General features: G+C 36.7%; 1 protein-coding gene across 1 annotated transcript in view; it reads right to left on the bottom strand.

The window, feature by feature from the left end:
• Positions 1–21,363, bottom strand: part of itfg1 (integrin alpha FG-GAP repeat containing 1) — a 148,647-nt gene that overhangs the window by 87,225 nt on the left and 40,059 nt on the right. Inside the window, exon 10 of the mRNA XM_020941358.2 lies at positions 7,523–7,668. Coding sequence (XP_020797017.2) covers positions 7,523–7,668 — 146 coding nt within the window. The remainder of the gene's footprint in view (positions 1–7,522; positions 7,669–21,363) is intronic.

Below are 21,363 nucleotides of genomic sequence, written 5' to 3'. Positions count from 1 at the left end.
ATACATCATGTTTCATATATTTGATGTCTTCTGTATGTATATCAAATGTAGAATGTTTACTACTACATACAGAAAAACACTGAATTGACAGTGTGAGTCCAGTGTGAGTCCAAACATTTGACAGGTAGTGTATGTTGAAAAGGCTTTGCAAACTACAATGATGTATCTCCCATTGACTTTCCTTATGAACAAAACAAGGATTTTTACACTTACACTGTCTTGAGGTCCGTGTAAATCTTGTGTCCTCAAAAGACCACAGCGCACTGGCTTTGGTAATCTTAACCACCACTGATCTGGCTCTTGTCTTTAATTGCTGGAGGAAGACATGTGGCTGCACACATTAGGCAGGCTTATACATACATGTAATTGCATCTAAGTCGCTGGTGGTTCATCACACATCCCAATCCCACCCCTGGCCTTTTAATCACTGCATGGATGTGATACAGTGGAGTGGGCAAAAACATGATTACTGTGCAGGGTAATCCGATTCTGTAAAGACTTGAGGTTCACACGTAGAATTAGATGCATATAAACACCGCGTGCTACTCTTAGAAAGGCCAGGCAGAAGTCGATAGGCGGATCTTATAGGCTAAAACTCTTCTGTACTTACGATCCAGTGGCATATGCTAGCTAACATGTGAAAAAGCTTCTTAAAACACACAAAACTAAAGGCAGCTTGACATAGTATAATTATATGGAGAGTCTGCTATAAAGAGCTCTTCCATTGTCACACATTGACCTGAAATTACATTAAACCTCAGATAACAACATACAGTATGTATGAGTAGGCTTGTCACCATGACAAATTTTGAAGCAAGATATATCGCAACAGGGAAGTATCATGATAAATGAAAATACTGAAACTAGGATAAATAAATTAGGATAATCCCCCAAAACAATTTAAAATACAGAATCATTAAAAGAAATTCTGAGGTGCTAAAATATTTAGCAGAATGAACTATTAATTATAGGGATGTAATGATATCCAAATCTCTCGATACAATACAAAATTATTGTGATATTTTGTGGAGGCTAATGAAACTGAATATACTTCTCTTCTGTTATAATCCAAATAACAGTTATTTCATCATGTAGATTGGACTGGGACAGAGCAACAGCTCATGGTATATGAAGTTCTCTTTGTTTTTAGTGCTCTGTTGCTGCACCATAACAGTAAATTTAAGGAAAGAAACTTGTAATTCGATAAATTGTGATGGCCCACGGTATTATTGTGAAAATTCTGATCATATGATATCACAATATTTTGGTTATTGTTGCATTATTATTCATAGAAGTTACTTGATCAGCCCTCTGCAGCTCAAATCTTGTCTTACTGCAAAAAATAGTAAAAACCCAAATAAACTGTACACATATTGAGCCCCAGAATATATTATTCCAGCTATCACCTATTTAATGATAAGTCGATATAATAATTATTGTTACAGGCCAATAAATGAGTATGACATCAGAGCAGACATCATAAAGGTATTAATGGTTTCAGCTTCCTGTTATATTTGAGGACTTTTACAATACTTTGTTTTAAAAGTTGGCCTGTCACAATATTTACTATATTGATGTATCATTCAATATACGAAAGCTGCAAAAAGCAACAACATATTTTTGGGGCTATTTTTGTTGTAATACAATAACATCTGAGCTGTAAAATGACTAATTATTTGATTGATTGCTTGCATTTATATAGCGCCTTTCAAGATACCCAAAGCGCTTTACAGTTCATTATTCAGTCACTCCACACTCAGTGGTGGTAAGCTACTATTGTAGCCACAGCTGCCCTGGGGCAGACTGAAGGAAGCGAGGCTGCCAATCTGCGCCATCGGCCCCTCCGACCAACACCATCACTCATGCTCACACCACTTTCATACTAAGCAATGTGGTTGAAGTGTCTTGCCTAAGGACACAACAACAGTTTTTTTTTTGCCACTGGCGCCCCCCTGTGGCACCTGGAATTCCTAGTGGTCTCCTATTTGTTCATTTATTTATCTGTTGCAGCTCAGGCCTTTTGAATTACACAGTCTATTTAAAAATGTAAAAAAAAAAAATTTTAATTAAAATTTAAAGATTTAATGGAATTATCTTGTATTACTGGTATTTTGTCAGTGGCATAAAGCAATTTTGATATTATCGTTTATTGCAGAAATTTTGTTATAAAATTTTGTTATCGTAACAGACCTACACCTCACATCATCTTGCATTGGTAAAATACAAATATTTTTGGACTGTTTCATTATTAGAGCCTTGCATGGAATTCATATGGAGGTTATCATATGTTAAGTCCTGTTTTTTGGAAACCATCTATCACATTCTATTGTATAATATATTATATGATAATAAACAAATTAAATCAAAGCAAATTTTCCCCTTGTTGCAAAGTTATAGAATTAAAATATGAATAGAAAAGACCTGATATTTCAAACAGAAGAAGGTGCATTGTGTAACTTTTCTCTGTGGAGATGTTATTGGTTTGTCTGGAAAGTTTCATAGTATGGCATTAAACTTTTCCATGTTCATGGAGACCAAACCAGACCAAGTTACATGTCAGATATATGGAGAGGGTACCCTCCTCACAATCAGAATGTATGTTTTTCTAGGTATTTTTGAGCAGCAAAGCCACCTGTAATTTAATAAAAGTATGGTTGAGCTGTTTAATGTCATACTGTTGAGAAATGACATATTATATAATATAGAATGATAACCATTTACCATAACCATAGAAACAAGCAAGTGATGGACCCACAACCAGAAAAGTTACATAATGCTTTAAATAAAGGAATAAAAATCATACTTTGAAAACAATGAATTACAAACAGCTGCTAATTACCTCCTTTGATTTTCCCAGACTTCAATTACAGTTCCCTAAAAACCCCATTCAGTTGATAACCATCTTAATTAATTTACTGCTGCATGCTTTCATTGTGGTTGGAAAATATAACTAAATGCTTTACCTGCAGAAAAACTGTTAGCTTAAAGGTGCACTCTAACTTTTCGGTCTTCTTGTTTCTATGGAAATGTCATTGCTCTGCTTGGAATGTTTCACAATATGACATTAAACAGATATACCTTACATTTATTCAATTAGAAATGGTTTTATTGGTCAAAAATACACATAAAACATACATTGTAACTGTGAGCGGGGTCGCCAATCCATAGATCTGACCTGCAACTTTGTCTAGTTGGTCTCCAAAAAGACATAATGTTTAATGGGTTTGATGCCATACTGTGAAACATTCCAGACAAAGCAATAACATCTCCATGGAAAAAAGCATGTGATGAACCCTCCACAAGAAAAGCTCCACAATGCACCTTTAAACAGAGACTAATTTTAATGCATATATAATTAAAAGAGCATTAAGGAGCTTTGACCAACGATTGCTTATTTTGCCTCTGCTTGGGTGCATTCATAGAGTAAATAAATGAGCATAAAATTTTATGGCAACTCTTAGTAGATACAGTAATGAATGCAATAAAGATCTTTGGACATTGCTGCTGCTTCTTTTCCCTCCTCTTTACTCTGTGTAAAGAGGAGGGAAAAGAATCACAGGAGATTTCAAACTCGGTACACTACACTGGCACACCTACATCAGTATAACATTATGTAGTTTGATGGAGTGACACTTTGTAGTTAGGATCTGTCTTATTTACAGATCTCAAAGTCTGATTTTTTGTTGTTGCCATTCTAAAACACGTACAGATATAAGTAGTAGACGTAGCATATAGAGTCATAGTAGCAATCAATCGTCAAGATCGGCAGTAGTATTGCTGGAATTGGCAATTGATAGTAAGGCAATAGCTTGATACTGGATCCAAGTTCAGTCCCATGAGGTAAAAAAAGGTCACAATAAAGGCACTTTTTAAAGAATATTAATTTAAAAGTTAAGGTAAACTCATGTCTACTTTCCACTGTCACATTTTAACCATAATTTTTTTGCATCATAATGAGAATGTAAAAATGCACATACATTCTGAACATTGGTGAGTGGGTTTAACATGAATAAAAACTTTACTATTCTTAGCAGCTGTGTGACATATGCTGTGTAAATTTGAATTCAAAAAGTCCAGCTCCTGTGACTGAGGTAGTAAAAGGAAGAGGAGGTGACAGAAATACAGCTGCGTGGTGCAGCTGTGTGCTATTCTGAGCTGTGATGAGGACTCATAAGGAGTAGGGAAGTAGGGCAATCAGAAGAGATGTACAAGCTTTACAAGGCATCTTTTCCCTTTTCTCCATTTTTTTTGCCCACTTGTGCCTGTGCATTGATTCCACTCAATAAATATGATTCTTTGTCCATGTGTCTTTGGAGTTTGAGGCTGATTGGGGCAAAAAGGAGAGCACTAAAAGCAGCTATAAATAAGCATTCCTAAAGATGAAGAGGATAGTAAGGAACAAAAGTGTAGCAGTTGAAATAGCTTAGATGTGGGTCGTGCTAACATTTGTTTAGCAGAAGCCATTTGGTTCGAGAGAAAATCAAAGACTCAAGGTGCAGGAGAGACTGCACGGAGCTGCAGAATCCAAAGCAGCTAAGTCAACAAGATGCATTAAATAAAGGCTCTCTGACTAAACGCTACAAACTCAGCCTGACACAAGCGCATTACTTGTCTGTTTCATGAAGAAAGAAATGTCAAATATGCACTTTAGGTGACTTCTATTGTAGCTACTTAAGTTCACTGACTCTCCTAATGTGCTTTCTCTAATGTTCTTCATTGGGTAAATAATGGATAGGGCAACAGTGGTGCAAGGGAGTGTCATGACAGATGGCGCTTTCTTTTCCTGACTGACCACAAAGTACGAAGTTATGTTTTTTTCAGATATATTTCTTTAATTAATTTGCAATGCAACTTTTACTAAAAGATGTCTACCAAGTCCAGTACTTGGCCCTGTACCAATGTATTTGAGCAAAATATGTCTTGTCCAAGTACAGATATATTGTCAGAGGAGCTTAAAGCATAGATTTAAAACTGTGTTTTGCTGTCTGAGTATCAGGAAGTGCACGGTTAGCATGTAAGTTGTTACATTTTTTGAAAGTTGTGACAAGCGCTCATAAACTAATTGTGGTGAATTATTTGGAAGATAGGAATGCATAAGGTAAGTGAGCAATAACTAGTTCTGTTTTTCCTGTTTTTAAGACAGTAAAAATTAGATACCGCACCTTTTAACTTAAGTAAGTAAGTAACTCATAATGGAAGGCTTATATTTATCATGTAATGTTCTTTATGATGTGATGTTAATAAAGTAAACACATGAATAAATTAATTAAATAAAATAAATCATGCATTGTGAGAGTGGTTATTGAGAGTTGGCTGCTGTGCTCTGCACCTTGAATGAAATATAGCACATGGCTAAAATGCAAGCAGCAGATTCACCTATTTGACCATTTTAGTAACCTTTAAAGCATCCCTCCATTTCATTACACAGCCTTCTTTCATCTTTTAGCCTCTGTCTATCTCACGTCTTACCATCTATTCTCTGAAGAAAGGCCCGCTGCATGTCTCTTCTAGGATCAGATTGTATGACCTTCTCGATCCGGCCATGGATTAAAATAACTCGGGCTTACAAATAAAGAGAAAATGAATATAGCACACGCAACTTAAAGCTGGTCAGACGTCAAATGAGGATGACCGTTTGACCGTAACTTACCAACCCAGCAACCTATGCAAGAATGCTTCAAAAAAAAAAAAAGTCCCCGCGTCTGACCTAACATCTATAGAACTGGCAACACAAGATGGCGCCTCTCCCATCAGTATGCATAGACAATCAGTGCAATCTTCTCCCATCTTATCTCTATCTCTGAGGACAGATAATCCACATTGGTTCTTTAACAAACACATTCACGTCCCCAGCCGGTGTGTCCGCAGTAATAGTGTGGAGATGCTAACGGACGGCCTTATCTTGAGCTATCTCTGTAGGCTTAAAAAAAAAAAAACAACACTCACCTTTGCTGTCTCCTCGCTGGACATGCACTAGTAACCTGCTTGGTAATTTATTTTATGTATGTAGCTATAAAAGATGATATCTGGGTTAATAAATAGAAAAGGTTTTAAATTAAATGCTAGAGTAAATGAGCTATTGAAAATACGGCAAGGTTCTACTAGTGTTGGAGCTGGCTATTCATTGAGAGGAAATTGGTTTTGGTTTACAACATGAGCAAGTGTCCATGGGAAACAGATTATGGACTGTAATGGAGACTTGTTTTTATAGCGTGCAAACATGTTGGTATATTCATGGCAACTTAATGAATGTATCCCCATGTGGCATCTTTAAAGGAGAAAGGCTGTAGCTTTATTCACATAAGCCATTCACACCAACATAAGCTATTAGGGTCAAATCAATCTGATTGCTTTTTCTGCTCAAAGGACAAATAGCATTGTGCATAATCCTCACAAACAACAATGTTACACAACTAGACCAACATCTTAGAAACATTTATAAATCTTGCTTTTATTTTTACTCAGTATAGGAAAATTCAACCAAATCCTCTCTTTGGTATTTGTAACATTTTGAAAATATGGAACACGGTGTCGATATGATAAAAGAACCCCAGGATAATGCGCTTGCCCTTGGATACAGCTAATGGTGATCCTAATAAAGAAATGACGGGAATTTACATTCAAAAGCATGTCTTTAAAGAAACATTCTTCATATTAAGTTGGCAGCAGAGGTGGCAAGTCAGAAATGTAGTACTTAAAAAAACGTTCTATGTATTTTTGAAAATACACATTTTTATGAAGTTCTCAGGACATGCTCTTTACAGTAGTAATAGCTGTAGTAATAGAAGTAACGATGTAATCTTCACGCATTTAGGTATGATATGATGAGCATCTACACTGTAAAAACCTTCGTCCAGTTGATAGATTTGAATTTTTCTTTTGCCAAGTAGAGGTAGTGTAGAGCTTATCACTGCAAAATATACTTTCACTGAATTGTGGTTTGGAATATGTTTTACAGTATTTATTTATATCAGAATAATACTGCTAGTAGCAGAAGCATTAGATGCAGTCATAAGGCATATATAATGTACATAATAGCAGTAGTATTATTGGTCCAGGTACAAGAGCCAGTTGTAGAGGCAGTGTTTTCCTCACGAGTTTGATAAATCCATGTGTTACAGTTGTGTAGGAGTATATTTTTTCCTGAAAATGTTGTTTGTATGAACCCATAAACCCAGTTAAAGCGCTGGAGGCAGCAGCAGCACTGTGCCTCTGAACTCGAGAAGTGAGCCGTTGGACTGAATTGATTAGTTAGAGCACTGAGAATTGGGGGCCTGCTTGACAAGAATCCAAAGACTATTTCTGCCAAATAAGGATTAGCCCAGTAATTTCTCCAATATCTCATTCATTTATGAGACTTTATCAAATATAAAGTCCCATAAAAATGACAGATGAGGATGGAAGCAGGACCTACTGTATGTGTGTTTTGTTTTTCAGAGCGATAAATCAAAAGTGAGAAATGGGTCCAGTTTGGGAAGCCAGGAGATAAAGAGCTTTAGATGAGAGAGCGTGTGTGTGCTACCTTCCAGTGGTGTTGCGCATGATCACCAGGGCGTCAGGGAAGCCATCCAGGTTGTAGTCCCCAAGGTGCAAGGTTGGACTGTGCTCCTCTTGCACAAAGCTCCACACTGTACCACGGTGCTGGAAATCTGACAGCACCCGGACCCACTGCAACACAAACAAACAAATAGAAAGGATGTTATTAGAGCTGAACTGCAACTGAACTGAAGGGGTATTATTGTTTTAATTGCATACTTGAAGTGCATATGACAGGTTTTAGGTTTTACTAATTTCTCAAAAATACAGTTAACATACAGTATTTAGTTAGCATTTAGTATTTAGTTAGAGATGTAAGAAAAAAATCGATTCAGTAATATATCATGATACTTCGCTGTGTCATTCTTGTATCGATTCAAAATGTGTCTGAATCGATTTTTAAGGTAATGGGCTTTCATGAAAAATCCATGATTTAAAAATTAAAACAAAGCATATTTCATTAAATTTAGTTTCTCGAGAAGGTATACTTGACCTTAATATTATACATGATTATTGATAAATCACAATATATCATCCTTTGTCTGAGTATCAGGAACATAAATTATTGATGCATTATGGATAACATTTTTGGTGTTGATGATACAAGTCAAGGGATTCTGTTTCAGAATTCAGCTTTTCTTCTTTTAAGTTTTGTGACTATGATATTTACCATGGGCACTATCCCACCAAACCAAGTAAAAATTTAGAAATGCATGAAAACTTGCCATATGCTTTTAAAATAAAATAGAACAGACTTCCAATATTAATGGAGCAGTGGGTTAAGCACTTATTTTTGTGGCATCTTTATTCTTACATCTATAAGGACTACTCCAGTCACAGTATGTGATTTTGATTTATTTTGTTGTTTTTTGAAATCTTTGGGTATTTTCTTGCTACTAGTTTTAAGCCAATGTCTTTTTAGTTCAGACATTAAATCCTAATGGAAGATAATATATATTTCATGACAGATGACATCACTGCAAACCTAATGCTGAACCCTTTTATTCCATTTGTCAATGCAGTGGACCACAACAAATAGCATTATTGTTCCATTGTTCCAATAGACCTCTGACTGAAGCAAGCATCTTTCAAAATACTACTGATCCGAAAATATATACATGCACTACTGTTACTTATAACTTTAATAGATATTATGGTAGTCATTCAAATCAAAACCCAGAGTCAGTCTGACCCATGAGTCTCTCCTTGACTCTTAATGTCTGTGACAGGTGACGTCATATTGACAGTTTGATCATAGCTGTGATTCATATTCTCAAGAGAGAAACCTGAAAAATAATAAATTTGTATTCACAAGTACTCAAGCATATTTTTTTATTTTTGTATTTGTGGATGTGAAATGCTATGATTTGCATTCTCTTGATAAAAGACCATACAAAATACATTTTATGCATGAATACAGAAAATATGCACACTTTTGAATTTGGCATGCACATGCACTTAATGGACAGCTACCTTACCCCATACACTGGTCACATTTTTAACCTTGCATATACGTTATGGTTATTCAACAGTGTTATCATTTGCATTACTAATCATTACCATTCTTTAATAGAATTTAGTTACAAGCTATTTTTACATATATCTTTATGTAAATCATGTTTATAAGTACCATTTAACATTTTAAAGATTCAGCAGAAGCCATGACATGTTCACTGTAAAAACCAGAGTACTTTTTGAGTTGATCGCAGAAAGATAGGCAACATTATAGTCAAGTCACAGCACTTTAGCAACTGTTTAATGGATCCAGGCTGTGAGCACTTTTCAAACGGTTCCATTAGGGCTCCCTTTAAAAGAATATAGCCCGAATCTCCCATCTCTTTTAGTGTGAAAGGCATGGAGGGGTCTTCTAGTGCCACACAGATTAACACTTCTTTCTCACTTTAATGCATTTCACGTTTTATTAACATAATTCCCAATGGAGGACCATCAAGTGAAAGTGCCCAATTTACAGTAGAAATGTCCACACAAATAAACTGGAATGAAAGGACTAGCAAGATATAGTGTTAAAGGTCCTATATTATGCAAGATTGACTCCTGTGAGTTTTTGACATGTTGGGATATTGTTACCTCATCAAAAACATACCCGGAGCTGTGCTTCATTCCATTCACACATGTTAGAGTAATTCTTCATTATTAAGATGTCTCCCATCTCCAAAGCTCAAAATGCTGTTCCACTTTGTGATGTCATGTAGCTTTTACTTTTTGTTCAGTATAATTGGCTAAAATTATCCAAATGATTCTAGTGAAGTTGTATGGATCTTAAAAACACAGTGGAGCTCTTCCTGCATTAATACTTGATGACAACACAAGGTGGATGAGAATGTTTTCTGTTTGAGACAAGAACTCAACCTAAATATGCAGGATTTGTGTGTTAAACATGTGTGAATGAAACTAAACACAACTCCAGGTGTGTGATGAGGATACAATATTATAACACAGATCAAATATTTGCACAAAGAGGTTTGTCACAAGGACCTCTTGCATGAAAAAGACCAAAACATTTCAACTACAGAACATGTCACTCTTTTGCCCCTCTATCTCTACACAACGCTAAATGCCCAGTTTGCAGCTCTCATTTATATACAAGAGTGTGAGCCCTGGGGCCAGATGCTGGCTGTTTAAACTATTCATGAATGTTAAACACAGAGAGCAGGTGCAGCAAAGAGTCACCAGAGACACGACTGCCACTAATGGCTCTTAATACTAGCAACATGTCTGGCAAAGTCAGTCACAGCCTATTACCAATTGACCCAAAATGTATCACACAAGCTTTTCTTTCACACCAGCTGTGCACTTTCTGTTGACACATGCAGGTACAGATGTCCATCCAAATGACTATCGCCCGCCCGCTGAAAATAATACAAAAACTATTCTGTTACAGCCTTATGATATTCACAACATTACTCAATATTTTTTTGTCAACTCACTAATCATTCTGTTGTTGTCATAGCAATACTAAGAATTGAGTCACTCCAAAGACAACACCTGCACACTTACTCCAAAGTACCACAAGCCTTACAGTGTATGCTTCGTGCCAGTCTCAAGCCTAGCTCGACGTTATTGCATTTTGAACTTCTACTGTCTAAACACCAGAATACAAAACATAACCCTTGGTGTTTAAAGCTACCTCATTTTCATTAGAGAACCAAGTCTACGTTGAAATAAACACTGTTAGTGGCTCTGACTTGAATTACAGTTGGTTCAAATAATATACATTTTTTTGGATAATCTATATTGTGAATGCATTATGGACGTGTCTATGTGTATTCTGGGTTTGATTCTGGGGCCTTTGTGTGTGGAGTTTGCATGTTCTCCCCATGTCCTGCATAGGTTTAGCCTATCACTACCACATGTACAATAGGGTCCCCTCTGGAGACAGGACTCCGCTGAAAAAGATTCTTATTATCAGCGGAACGTTCCTGGTTACATAAAGATTAATAAGATTCAAAACGTCTTACACAAAAAAACAGCACTGACAATGGCTCGTACACGAACCTTTATGACACTCAACTTGTGTTCACTTTTCTTTCTTAAACTAAAACTAAAAGAAAATACAACTCTTTCTGATTCAAATGAGCACAGTTAACTACATGTAAAATAAAATGTCATGGATGGCCCTGTAATACATTTTATTTCATTTGATATAATGTTTGGATCAAAATGACAAACTGGCCTATACCTCACTACAACAATGCCAGTTCATGGTCATATTGTGGAACTGTAGTGGTGTGATTCCTGCCACATGGGTATATGCCTCAACTATCATTACTGCCACTCTGAGTAGATGGGGAGGCTGGAAATGGCTGCTGTATACTGCCAGCGTAAAAGGACCAGAGAGGCTGCTGCCAGGCAATTTGTGGCCCGTGAATGCAATGGCAGACATGGGTGAAATAACACTACACTAGCACGCTCCCATAGGTACCCAATAGAAGCTGGTTTTAAATGATTCCAGTACAGATTGTGATTATTTGTTTTTTTTTCTTTTGCTCCACGAGGCAAATGAATACACTTGTGAGTAATCTTCACACTGAAGTCCTTTGGCCCCAGCTCTGCCATGACATTCTCTCTCTGGGGACCAACTGAGCCCTTTGCTGGCCCCAGATTTATCAGTGGACCACTGTGCCGGTGCGGGCCCTCAGGCAATCAGTGTGGGGCCTGCTTCCTCTTCTCTAGCTCTGATTAGAGACAGAGAGAGTGATAAGGAAGAGGAAAACCGAACATAAATGCATAACACTATTTTCATATGTCATACAGGCTTCGTGGTGTTAGTGGTTTAAAGTACTATATTGAACAACATTGACACTTATCTCCTAACAAACATACCTGGAGTTGTGTTTGTTTCGTTCATGGTTTGATTAACCCTTTGTTATTAGTCTGTCTACATCTCCATAGCTCAAAATGTTGACATCACAAGTTCCACCTTGTGATGTCATGAAGTTGGAGTCTTCAAGTTAACGACTACCTTTTACCTTAAGTTCAGTAGAGATTGGCAATTCCAGGGCTGAAATTATCCAAAATGATTCTAGTGATTGTGTATGGAGTTTAAAAACACAGTGGAGCACTTTCTGTATTACCGCAAGACATCACTGGATGGAATAGAGTTCCTTTTTGAGAGAAGAACACAGCTTAAATATGCAGAGTTTGTGTGAATGAAACAAGTGTGAATGAAACAAAACACAACTCCAGATATGCTTAAGATGAGGATACAACATTATAACATAGATCAGAAAATAGCATAAAATAGGCCTTTTAATACAAGACTAATATGCTGAATAACAACTAAAAATAAAAAATGAAAAATATGAAAACTAAAACTAAAATGAGAAGCACTGCCTTATTCCAGTTACAACTTTTAGATGGAGTTGAGATCATTAGCTGTTTGATGTGAAAAAAGTCAATGTTTTTTAATCATCATATCAATCATATTAACTCAGTGGTGGAGGTAATTTTGCAGTTAATTTGAAGTGAAGTAAAATTAACCACTTCTGCTAAAGCTGTTGACTTAAAAAAATAAATGTCTTTTTTTGTTTACATTTTATTTCTATGACACCTACCAACAGACCATTATTTTATACACTGGCCAACTTAAATTGCAATACTGACCTAAAACAACATAATAAAAAAAATGTGACAGGTGAAAACTGCAGTGATTTCTCCATGCCTACTGATTCTGCGTCATGACTAACGTCATCACAATAACAGGTTATGAATTATACTAGTGAGCAGCAGATTTTTTTCCACTTGCCAAAATGGTTATGCGATACTGCCAGCGTGTATTTGCATCTTAATACAGCTTTGAATAGGTAAATGGGGAGGAAAAACAGTATGTTCAAAAGCTCTTAAAAGCATAATATGTCCCCTTAAAGAATACAAATAATATATACAATATAAATCCAAGTCTAATGCTATATGCAGTCAAGTGAATTTTAGTGAATAAAACCAGATTATTACTTGTGGTGACAGCACAAAATGGTAACAAACTAGGATGGACCAACACGGTACTGGAAACTGGCATCAGCTCTCATATTGAACATCTTAATGGATCAGATAATGGTTCAGTCGATACCAGTTCAGTTGATATTAAATTTTTTTTCTATTTGTATTTTTTACAGAGCTGTTCTGTAGTTACTTTAAATGATAAATTACACTCAGTTACAAAACACATTTTGATATTTTTTTTGTGTTTAAAAAGAAATACATTTTATTTTAAGTCTGTACAGTGGTACTGCTTGATATTGGGAATCGGCAGACACTTAAAGCCAAAGTATTGACATTTGTATTGAAACAGAAAAAAATGGATCGGTACATCTCTACAAACTATGAAAAACTGTAAATCATTCACCAGTCAAATGAAGCTGCCGTTCAATGCAATGAAAAAACAAAAAAAAAAAAAAAAAAACATGATTCTGGGTCATCTTTACTGTGCAACACGCATTCCTCATCATTAAAAGGAACATATGGCTGGGTATTGTAGACACTTCCATAACAGTGTTGGTTAAGACCGGTGGTCATTAATCAAACTAAAGCGGGAGCTAATGTAAAGGAGGATGAAGCCGTTATTCCCATGTGATTTGTCTTTATTGCTCCGAACCCTTGTGTGGGGAATTCCTTACGAGTGCAGTGAAGATATTAAAGCTTTTTTAATCCAATCGGAAGTGCACGACGGAAGACTGCTCAAATAAATCACGGACAAGCAGCTCCACCCCATGCAACGGTGGAAGTTCTGACATTTAATCACTAAATATAGTTGAATATTTGAATAATGTCAAGTGTGTGTCTTTTCAGATTAAGCCAAGCCCTTGTGTCCTCTTAGTAAAACACAGACTAAACAACCCGATGGAGACATAGCGTAGTTCAAATGTCAACATATTAGCGCTGAATTGAGCGTGTGGGAGGTTGTGTTTGTGCAAAGATCTAAATGGCCCAGTTAATGGAGATGGAGACAATGATGAGATTTTAGAGAGCAAGGTAATCCGATACCGTGGGAGGAAGGTGGCTGCATACAAATGGCTTTTTATAAAGGTGGCAAGGAAGACATGGATGTACACGCACAACCCATTTCATTAGGTTCACCTCTGTTGTATTACATAGAGATGATTGTTTGCACTGGGAACTGCCTTAATACGTGCGCAGATTAAAAAGGTGTGCTATCATCATCCTAAATCATATACAATATTTTATTCAATGATGACAATACACTAGGAAGTGAAAGTAATTTTTCTTTCAACAGGCATGCATCGAGCTGCTTCCTGGATTGTTGCAAGATTGGAGTTAAAAGTTTGGATAATTCATAATGAATCTAAGGTTTAGTAATAGTTTGTCAAGACTGTTGATGTTTAGTAACTACTTAAAGGTGTACTTTTCTGATGGAAGGTCATTCGCGAGCTTCTGTCCATTGAGATGTTGTGTGCAATGTTCCACAGTATGGCATTACACTCAATTATCTCTATGGAGACAGCTGGTTACTCAATAGTGCGAAGTTACATGTCATATCTGTGGAAAGGCGAGCCCACTCACAGTAAGAACATTTTTAGGTCAGTAAAATCCCATATTATTGTGTAAGTGCATGATGGATGTTCAGTGCCATACTGGGGCATTCCAGACAACGTAATAACATCTCCATGGAGACAAGCAGATGGCAGACCCTTCAATAGAAAAGTTACACTGTGCATCTTTAAAGGGTTAAAAGTTAGGGTTTTCATTAAGCTTAACTTAATTAGGGTGTTGGAAATATACAACAAAGTATAAGTATAAAACATGCAAGTGTAGCTACATAGCTCACAACAAGCAGAGGAGTAATGTACAACACATTTAACAAGTAGACCCTGGAAAACTGTCCTAGTTGGCAGCTGGCAGATAACACATTTATGAACAACTCAGTACAATTTAGAGATTTGCTTGTTTTGAGTATTATTGATGTAATTCTTGCTTTTTGTGGCCAGCACATTTCCATCTTCCTTCAGCAAAACAAATCAGTGCAAACCCAGGAAGGGGAAAGAACTCCGCCCCCATCTGACGATTTCAGTATAAAAAAGCAGCCGGCTATCACAGAGTCCCATTGATTCAAGTTGGCGAAGTGAGCTCCCGCTTCATTAGGCCAAGAAATTAAAATGTGGGCGACCTGCGGTGGAGGCAGTGAAGGCACTGAGGTTGAATATAGGCCGGTGAGAGGAGGTGCTGGACAGAACAGAGGCAGTCCAGAGAAAAAAAACATGAGATGGGACAAGAAAATGGCTAAATGGAATACGCCAAAGCCATTACAAGAGGGGTAATGACTATAATGCTCATCACATCAGGCTCTGCACAGAGGAAACAGGGGCCCCAGTGATACAGAAAGCCATGCACACAGGACATAATAATAGGTAATTCTGGGTTTCATAGAATTATTTTCTGAAAGTGATTTAGAATAGATACATTATAATGTCAGTCTTCAGATAGTGTCTACAGAAGTGTAATCCATAAATGTAATGATGCTTCAAGTGTACCTCAGCTATTAAAGATGGATCAGTGATATGATTTGATCTTGACTTGGGGTACGCAAACATATATATTCAGCAACAGGATGTTATCTTTTAATATACTTACTCCTCATCTGTGTATTATCATCTGTCATATGGTGCTGTTTGTGGGTACTTTAGTCATCTTTATTGATTTAAGAATGCTGTTAATGTATTGCTATACACATGTATTGACATTTATGAACTGAAAAAAGTATTAGATAATAACAAAAAGCTCTAATTGACAATCTTTATAATTCAAGTTGAGAGAACAGAGCTACAAGAAATAACTATCTATAAAAAATTTATAAAAAACATACACTTCAACATGCCCTCAGATGAATGCACAAAGGCCTTGTACTTAATATGCTTGATGATCTTATTGGCTGTTAGTCAACATAATTAAAATTACGGCCATCCATTACTGCATGTGGCTATGTGTGCTTGCACAGCACAACCATGCATATTGAAAATGCATAATGAAGTATGTATGGAAAATATACAGTAATGAACATTAAGGGCAGTAATAAACTTTAACTGGGTGATATTTTATAACACTGCAACAAGTTCATTTTTTAATACAACAGAGTTCTCTGCAGTGGCATCATACTGGGGGTGTTCTACATGTAGCTCTATGGTGGAAAGTTTAAGAGTTATCATAGCGACACAATGCAGTTAGCTAGCTTGTAACTGTAATGTTATTGGAGGGGATCTATGGTAAAATAAAACTCAGAATAAAGTTAGCAAGCCTCAAATAGAGCAGTGCTTGTTCATAGCATTAGCTGCAAAGTGGCATTTAGATAGGTGAGATGAGTTTAGGCAGAACTGTGTTTCTATTTATTCATGTAACCCCTATTAAAAACAGCCAGGCACAGCTTTTCATTAACACTGTGAGGCTGTGGTTTGCCCCTGGACCGGTTATTTGGAGCGCGCACTGGCTGGGACCATATGTCTTTGTCTCAGCTGGAGGTTGGGGGACAGTGGTACCTGCTGTCTGTGTCACCTGTCTGACCAGAGAGGGGGCTGGCTCACGGCATCACCCCTAGGAGGCAGCCTGGATCCCACTGTGCGCCCTTCTCCTGTCTCTGCACGCTACAGTGGAGGATCTGAACCTAGCTGCAGCATTGTGTTAGTGCATGTTTCAGGGATTCAGTTAGTGTGAAAAGCAAAAAACTAATTTGGAGGTTTGGAGATCTGGCTTCAGTTTGATATTAATTTGCATTAATGGTCCTATATATTACGCAAAATTGACTCTTGTGAACTTTTAGCCATGTTATAATGTTACAAAAACATATCTGGTGTTGTGTGTCATTTTATTCACACGTATTTAAGTAATCCTGCATTATTATCTGTCTACATGTCCAAAATGCTCAAAAATGCTCTATTCCACCTTGTGATGTAATGAAGCAGTAGATTTCAAGCTTATAGCTACCTTTTACCTTTAGTTCAGTAGAAGTTGGAAATTCCTGATCTGAAATTATCCAATGATTTTAGTGAAAGTGTATGGATAAAAAAAAAAAAAAAGACAAGTATTATCACGTGATATCACAAGGTGGAACATTGTGTTTTCTGTTTGAGAGAAGAGCATAGCCAAATTTTGCGGGAACTGTGTGTTCAATCAAAACAGAACTCCATGTATGTTTATGAAGAGGAAACATACATCAGAAAATAGCTTTATGTGGGCACTTTAAGGCACTTTAAATTGGTGGGAATATGATAAGAATGATGTGTCCACTTAATTTTGCTTAACTTTTCAGAGCTTTTACACATGTCATAATTGTTTTCCTTTCTCATACACCCACTTGAATTCGTATTTAGAGTGATTCATGCATGTTTAAATTCTAATACTCAATGTGTCTCCCCCCCTTTCTCTGACTTGTACACGCCTACTGCTCTGTACTTACTTTTCCAATTTGATTTTCTTCATTGGTGATACACATTGGATTTAGCAGCGTCTCGTAGCCACAAATGGCACAAATGAAAAAAAAAATCTGAATTGGCTCCTAATACCTCATTGGGCTCTGCAACTTTCCAACCCAAACATCAGCAGACATGTTTCTTTTAGGAAATTATTATAGATTAAAATGAGGATTTAAAAAGTCCAAAATATAACAAAGACTCACTGGTGTCATAGATTAAAACTATATAGCAGAGAATGGTGCACTATGTAACTTTTTGGTTGGGGGTATGCCACCTGCTTGTGTCAGTAAAAAGCTCTACCTTATATTTATGAAATTACAGGTGGTTTTATAGCTCAAAAATACCTAAAAACAGGAATTCTGACTGTGAGCATGTTGCCTCTCCACAGATCTGACCTGTAACTTGGTCTGGTTTGGTCTCCATGAAGATAGAAATATATAGTATAATACCATACTGTTCGTTCTAGACAAAGCAATAACACCTGGACAGAGAAAAGCATTTGATGGCCAATCCACCAGAAAAGTTACACAATGTACCTTCCTAGGCAGTGGCCAAAAGTATGATCAACATTAGCAACCACAAAATAGTGACAAGATTTTCAAAGCTAATCTATTGTCTGTGTCTGTTTCCCCTGCCAAACTCCAGGGGACGTGGCCTGTCGCCAACTGCTGTGTTTGAGGTCAGCCCACTCGTGTTAAATAAACTGCAGGAGAATGTCACATCAGCAGGGCATTAGTGGAACCAGGACAATTCTTTAGTTTATATATTTACAGAAAACACACAATCATTAGCATGGTGTTTGATGATGTGAAATTAAATGGACCAATAATGTTTCCAAATATGGTAACTATTGTAGATAAGTAAATACATGGGTTTAGTGTAATGCCTGATGTAAGTGCTGTTGCATTGAAGTGTTGGTGCAAAAACTCTGCATTTAAAAAATGAGCATAAGGGCGCTGTACCAGATTTTTACTCTTGTTATAAACACAACTAGAATATAATGAACAGTTTGCAGTGCTATGAAGTTATTGCTATTTACCTTATGCATCGCTATCATACTTTTAATACAACAGTACATACAACAATTAAAAATCAGCTACACTTATACTTATATAAAATGGTTTGGGACACTAGGGCTGGGCGATATGGATCAAAAAATATATCTCGATATATTTTGCTATATCTCGATATACGATATATATCTCGATATATGTTCAAGAAAAAATAACCCCCTAAAACTATAAACTGCAAAAACAAATCTGCCAAATTCCACAAAAATTTTAAATTGAAGTGTAAGAGGTCGACAGTTTAACATTTAAGAACATTTAAGATTACAAAAAACCCTAATTACATAAATAATAATTTAACTGTAAAATAAAAGAAATAATACATATTTTCTTTTTTCATTCATAAATAAAATAACTCAACACAAGTTCATCTTTGCATTAACTCTGTTATCCAGACCATAATCATAACCATGAGCTCATTTAGCAGAAGAAGCTCAGGATGTTCCTTATTTCAATAGATCCATGTTCCTATCCAGCAGTAAGGAGCTCTGAGGTTTAATCTCACAATCCACTGCAGATCAAACCCAACGTTTCCAAACACTATTGTACAAGTGACACTGCAGCAGATTATTAATTTAAATATTCTGCATAAATAAACTTTACATTGCTAAACTTTACAATATATAAAGCATAACGACTCTAGAGCCACATCAGCCCGTTTGCGATAATAATGTGTTTAATGCAGTTTTGCGCACGTGCGTTTACATTTTACAGAAACGAAACTTAAGCGCATGGCTCATTTGCATAAACAGCGCACTTCTCGTGCAGCTCAGCTCGTTTAGCTTCTTTCTGGCTAAAGGACGCGACTCGATGGAATATGAGGATGTGCTGCTGATGTTCTTGTCTGTAAATGGTGGAAAAGGTTCGTGGTGCTTGAAGTTTTTCACTGGCACCAACTTTCGGTGTTCACGGCGATAGTGACGAGTGAAGGAGACACGAGCGAACAAAATCAGGGAGGCGGAGGCGACGAGAGAGAAGACAAACAAGTGAAGTGGCGAAATCAGAATTGAATATAAGCATTATATCGATATATACGATATGTCAGAATTCATATCGAGTTTAAAAACTATCTCGATATATTTAAAATATCGATATATCGCCCACCCCTATGGGACACTATGAGTAGATTGCAGAAAAAGACATTAAATCTACATGAGAGAACATATTTTAGCAGGTAGGCCACTGTGCCCATTGTGCCCTTTTCTTTTCCTCTGCAATTTAACTTATTTCTAAAGCTTTGGATCTGTCAAGAGCATGCAATTATGGACTTTTTATTTCAATACCCCACAGTGCAGAAGAATTTCCAGGACAAAAACGAGTCCCAAAGTCACATAAATGTAATCTACGGGTGTACATGTATAAGATGGGAAGAAAAAGGCAAACGACATTGAGTGCGACGCCCCCTGTGGATTCTTTTAATATGGTGAACTGCCGGCCTGAAGCGTAGAGAGAAGCGTGGCAGTGTCTACTTCAAGAGCAAAAACCTCAAAATGGCCATTCAGACACAGAGGAGGAGGAGCGGGAGATGTCCACACAACTTCTCCTCAGTGGGGCTCCATGCCCACCCGCAGGCAGGTAATCATGACTTTGCCTAATTGGTCTTATACTGTGTCCATACTGGGTGGTCTTATTACAGAAGTGATGAAGGCCAAAATTTCACTCATGTCTTCTTTTAATATTTTATAGAAATAGCAAATAATTTTTCTGTCATTTATATTTTATTCTGCAATCATCTATTAGCACTCTTTTGTTTCAGTGTTCAGTCTTGGCTTGGTGCTGTCATTAGATTCAGATTTTTAAATCAAGATTAATGACATTGATAGTACTGAATTAACTTGTGATTAATCGCAGTTATTGGACTATTTTTAAAGTGCATTTTATTACCAAATTACCTTTTTAAGAGCATATTTACCTTTTTTTCTTTTTTGCTTAATGCTTACTTTAGGGATTAGTCCTTTAGGATAGATATTATCTAGAAGTATGTTTTGGAAATATTATATATTATTAAAAGGCCTATACTATAATATTGTGAATCAGTGACATTATGAGATGTCTTATTCATTATTGTCAGCATCTATTCTTTTAAAACACTGCTGTGGCTCTACTACTGTCTGCGGACCAACAGCAATGTGCTGTGTTGCTGTCTGACTCTTTCACAATAAGAATCTTTCTGCAACAGAAATATGCAGAGACTTTCATTGTGTTAGAGCCACTGAAGTACACCATATTTTTCGGACTATTAGTCCCTCTGGAGTATAAGTCGCACCAGCCAAAAAATGTGCAACGAAGAAGAAAAAACATATATAAGTCAGACCAGACTATACGTCGCACTTTTTGGGGAAATGTATTTTGTAAAATCAGAGATCTTTCATCTTGAAAGGCAAGTTATAGTAATAACAACAGAACAGAGAACAAGAGGCTGAATAGGCATTAATATGTTAACATATAACATATTAACAGTTATTCGGATAATTATAGCATAAACAACAGAACATACGTTTACCAAACTCACGATCTCACTCCAAATCACTAAATCCATTGAATTCTTCATCCTTGGTGTCACTTCTGAAACTGTGTTCTCCATCCCTGCTTTCCACCAGTCAATCACAAGTTTCTTGCTCACTCCAAACTTTCTGCTGCTCGATAACCGTTTTCGGCTAAATATTTCACTATTTGCAGCAAGACAGCGGCTATTTCTACAGGAGGCAAGCGCAGTAGGACAGGTCAGGAGAGAGACAGTGGTAAAGGTCAGGAGTAATAGTAGTACTAGATACTGACACATGAGCATAGAGTGCCCTCTCGTGGCTGTTAGTCTGAAAATT

This window comes from Boleophthalmus pectinirostris, unplaced genomic scaffold (assembly GCF_026225935.1).
Source record: "Boleophthalmus pectinirostris isolate CB_2022bp ecotype Guang Dong unplaced genomic scaffold, ASM2622593v1 HiC_scaffold_19, whole genome shotgun sequence".
Classification (NCBI taxonomy): Eukaryota; Metazoa; Chordata; class Actinopteri; order Gobiiformes; family Gobiidae; genus Boleophthalmus; species Boleophthalmus pectinirostris.
The sequence above is the reverse complement of the archived record's forward strand: the minus strand, read 5'-3'. Positions and strand labels throughout refer to the sequence as shown.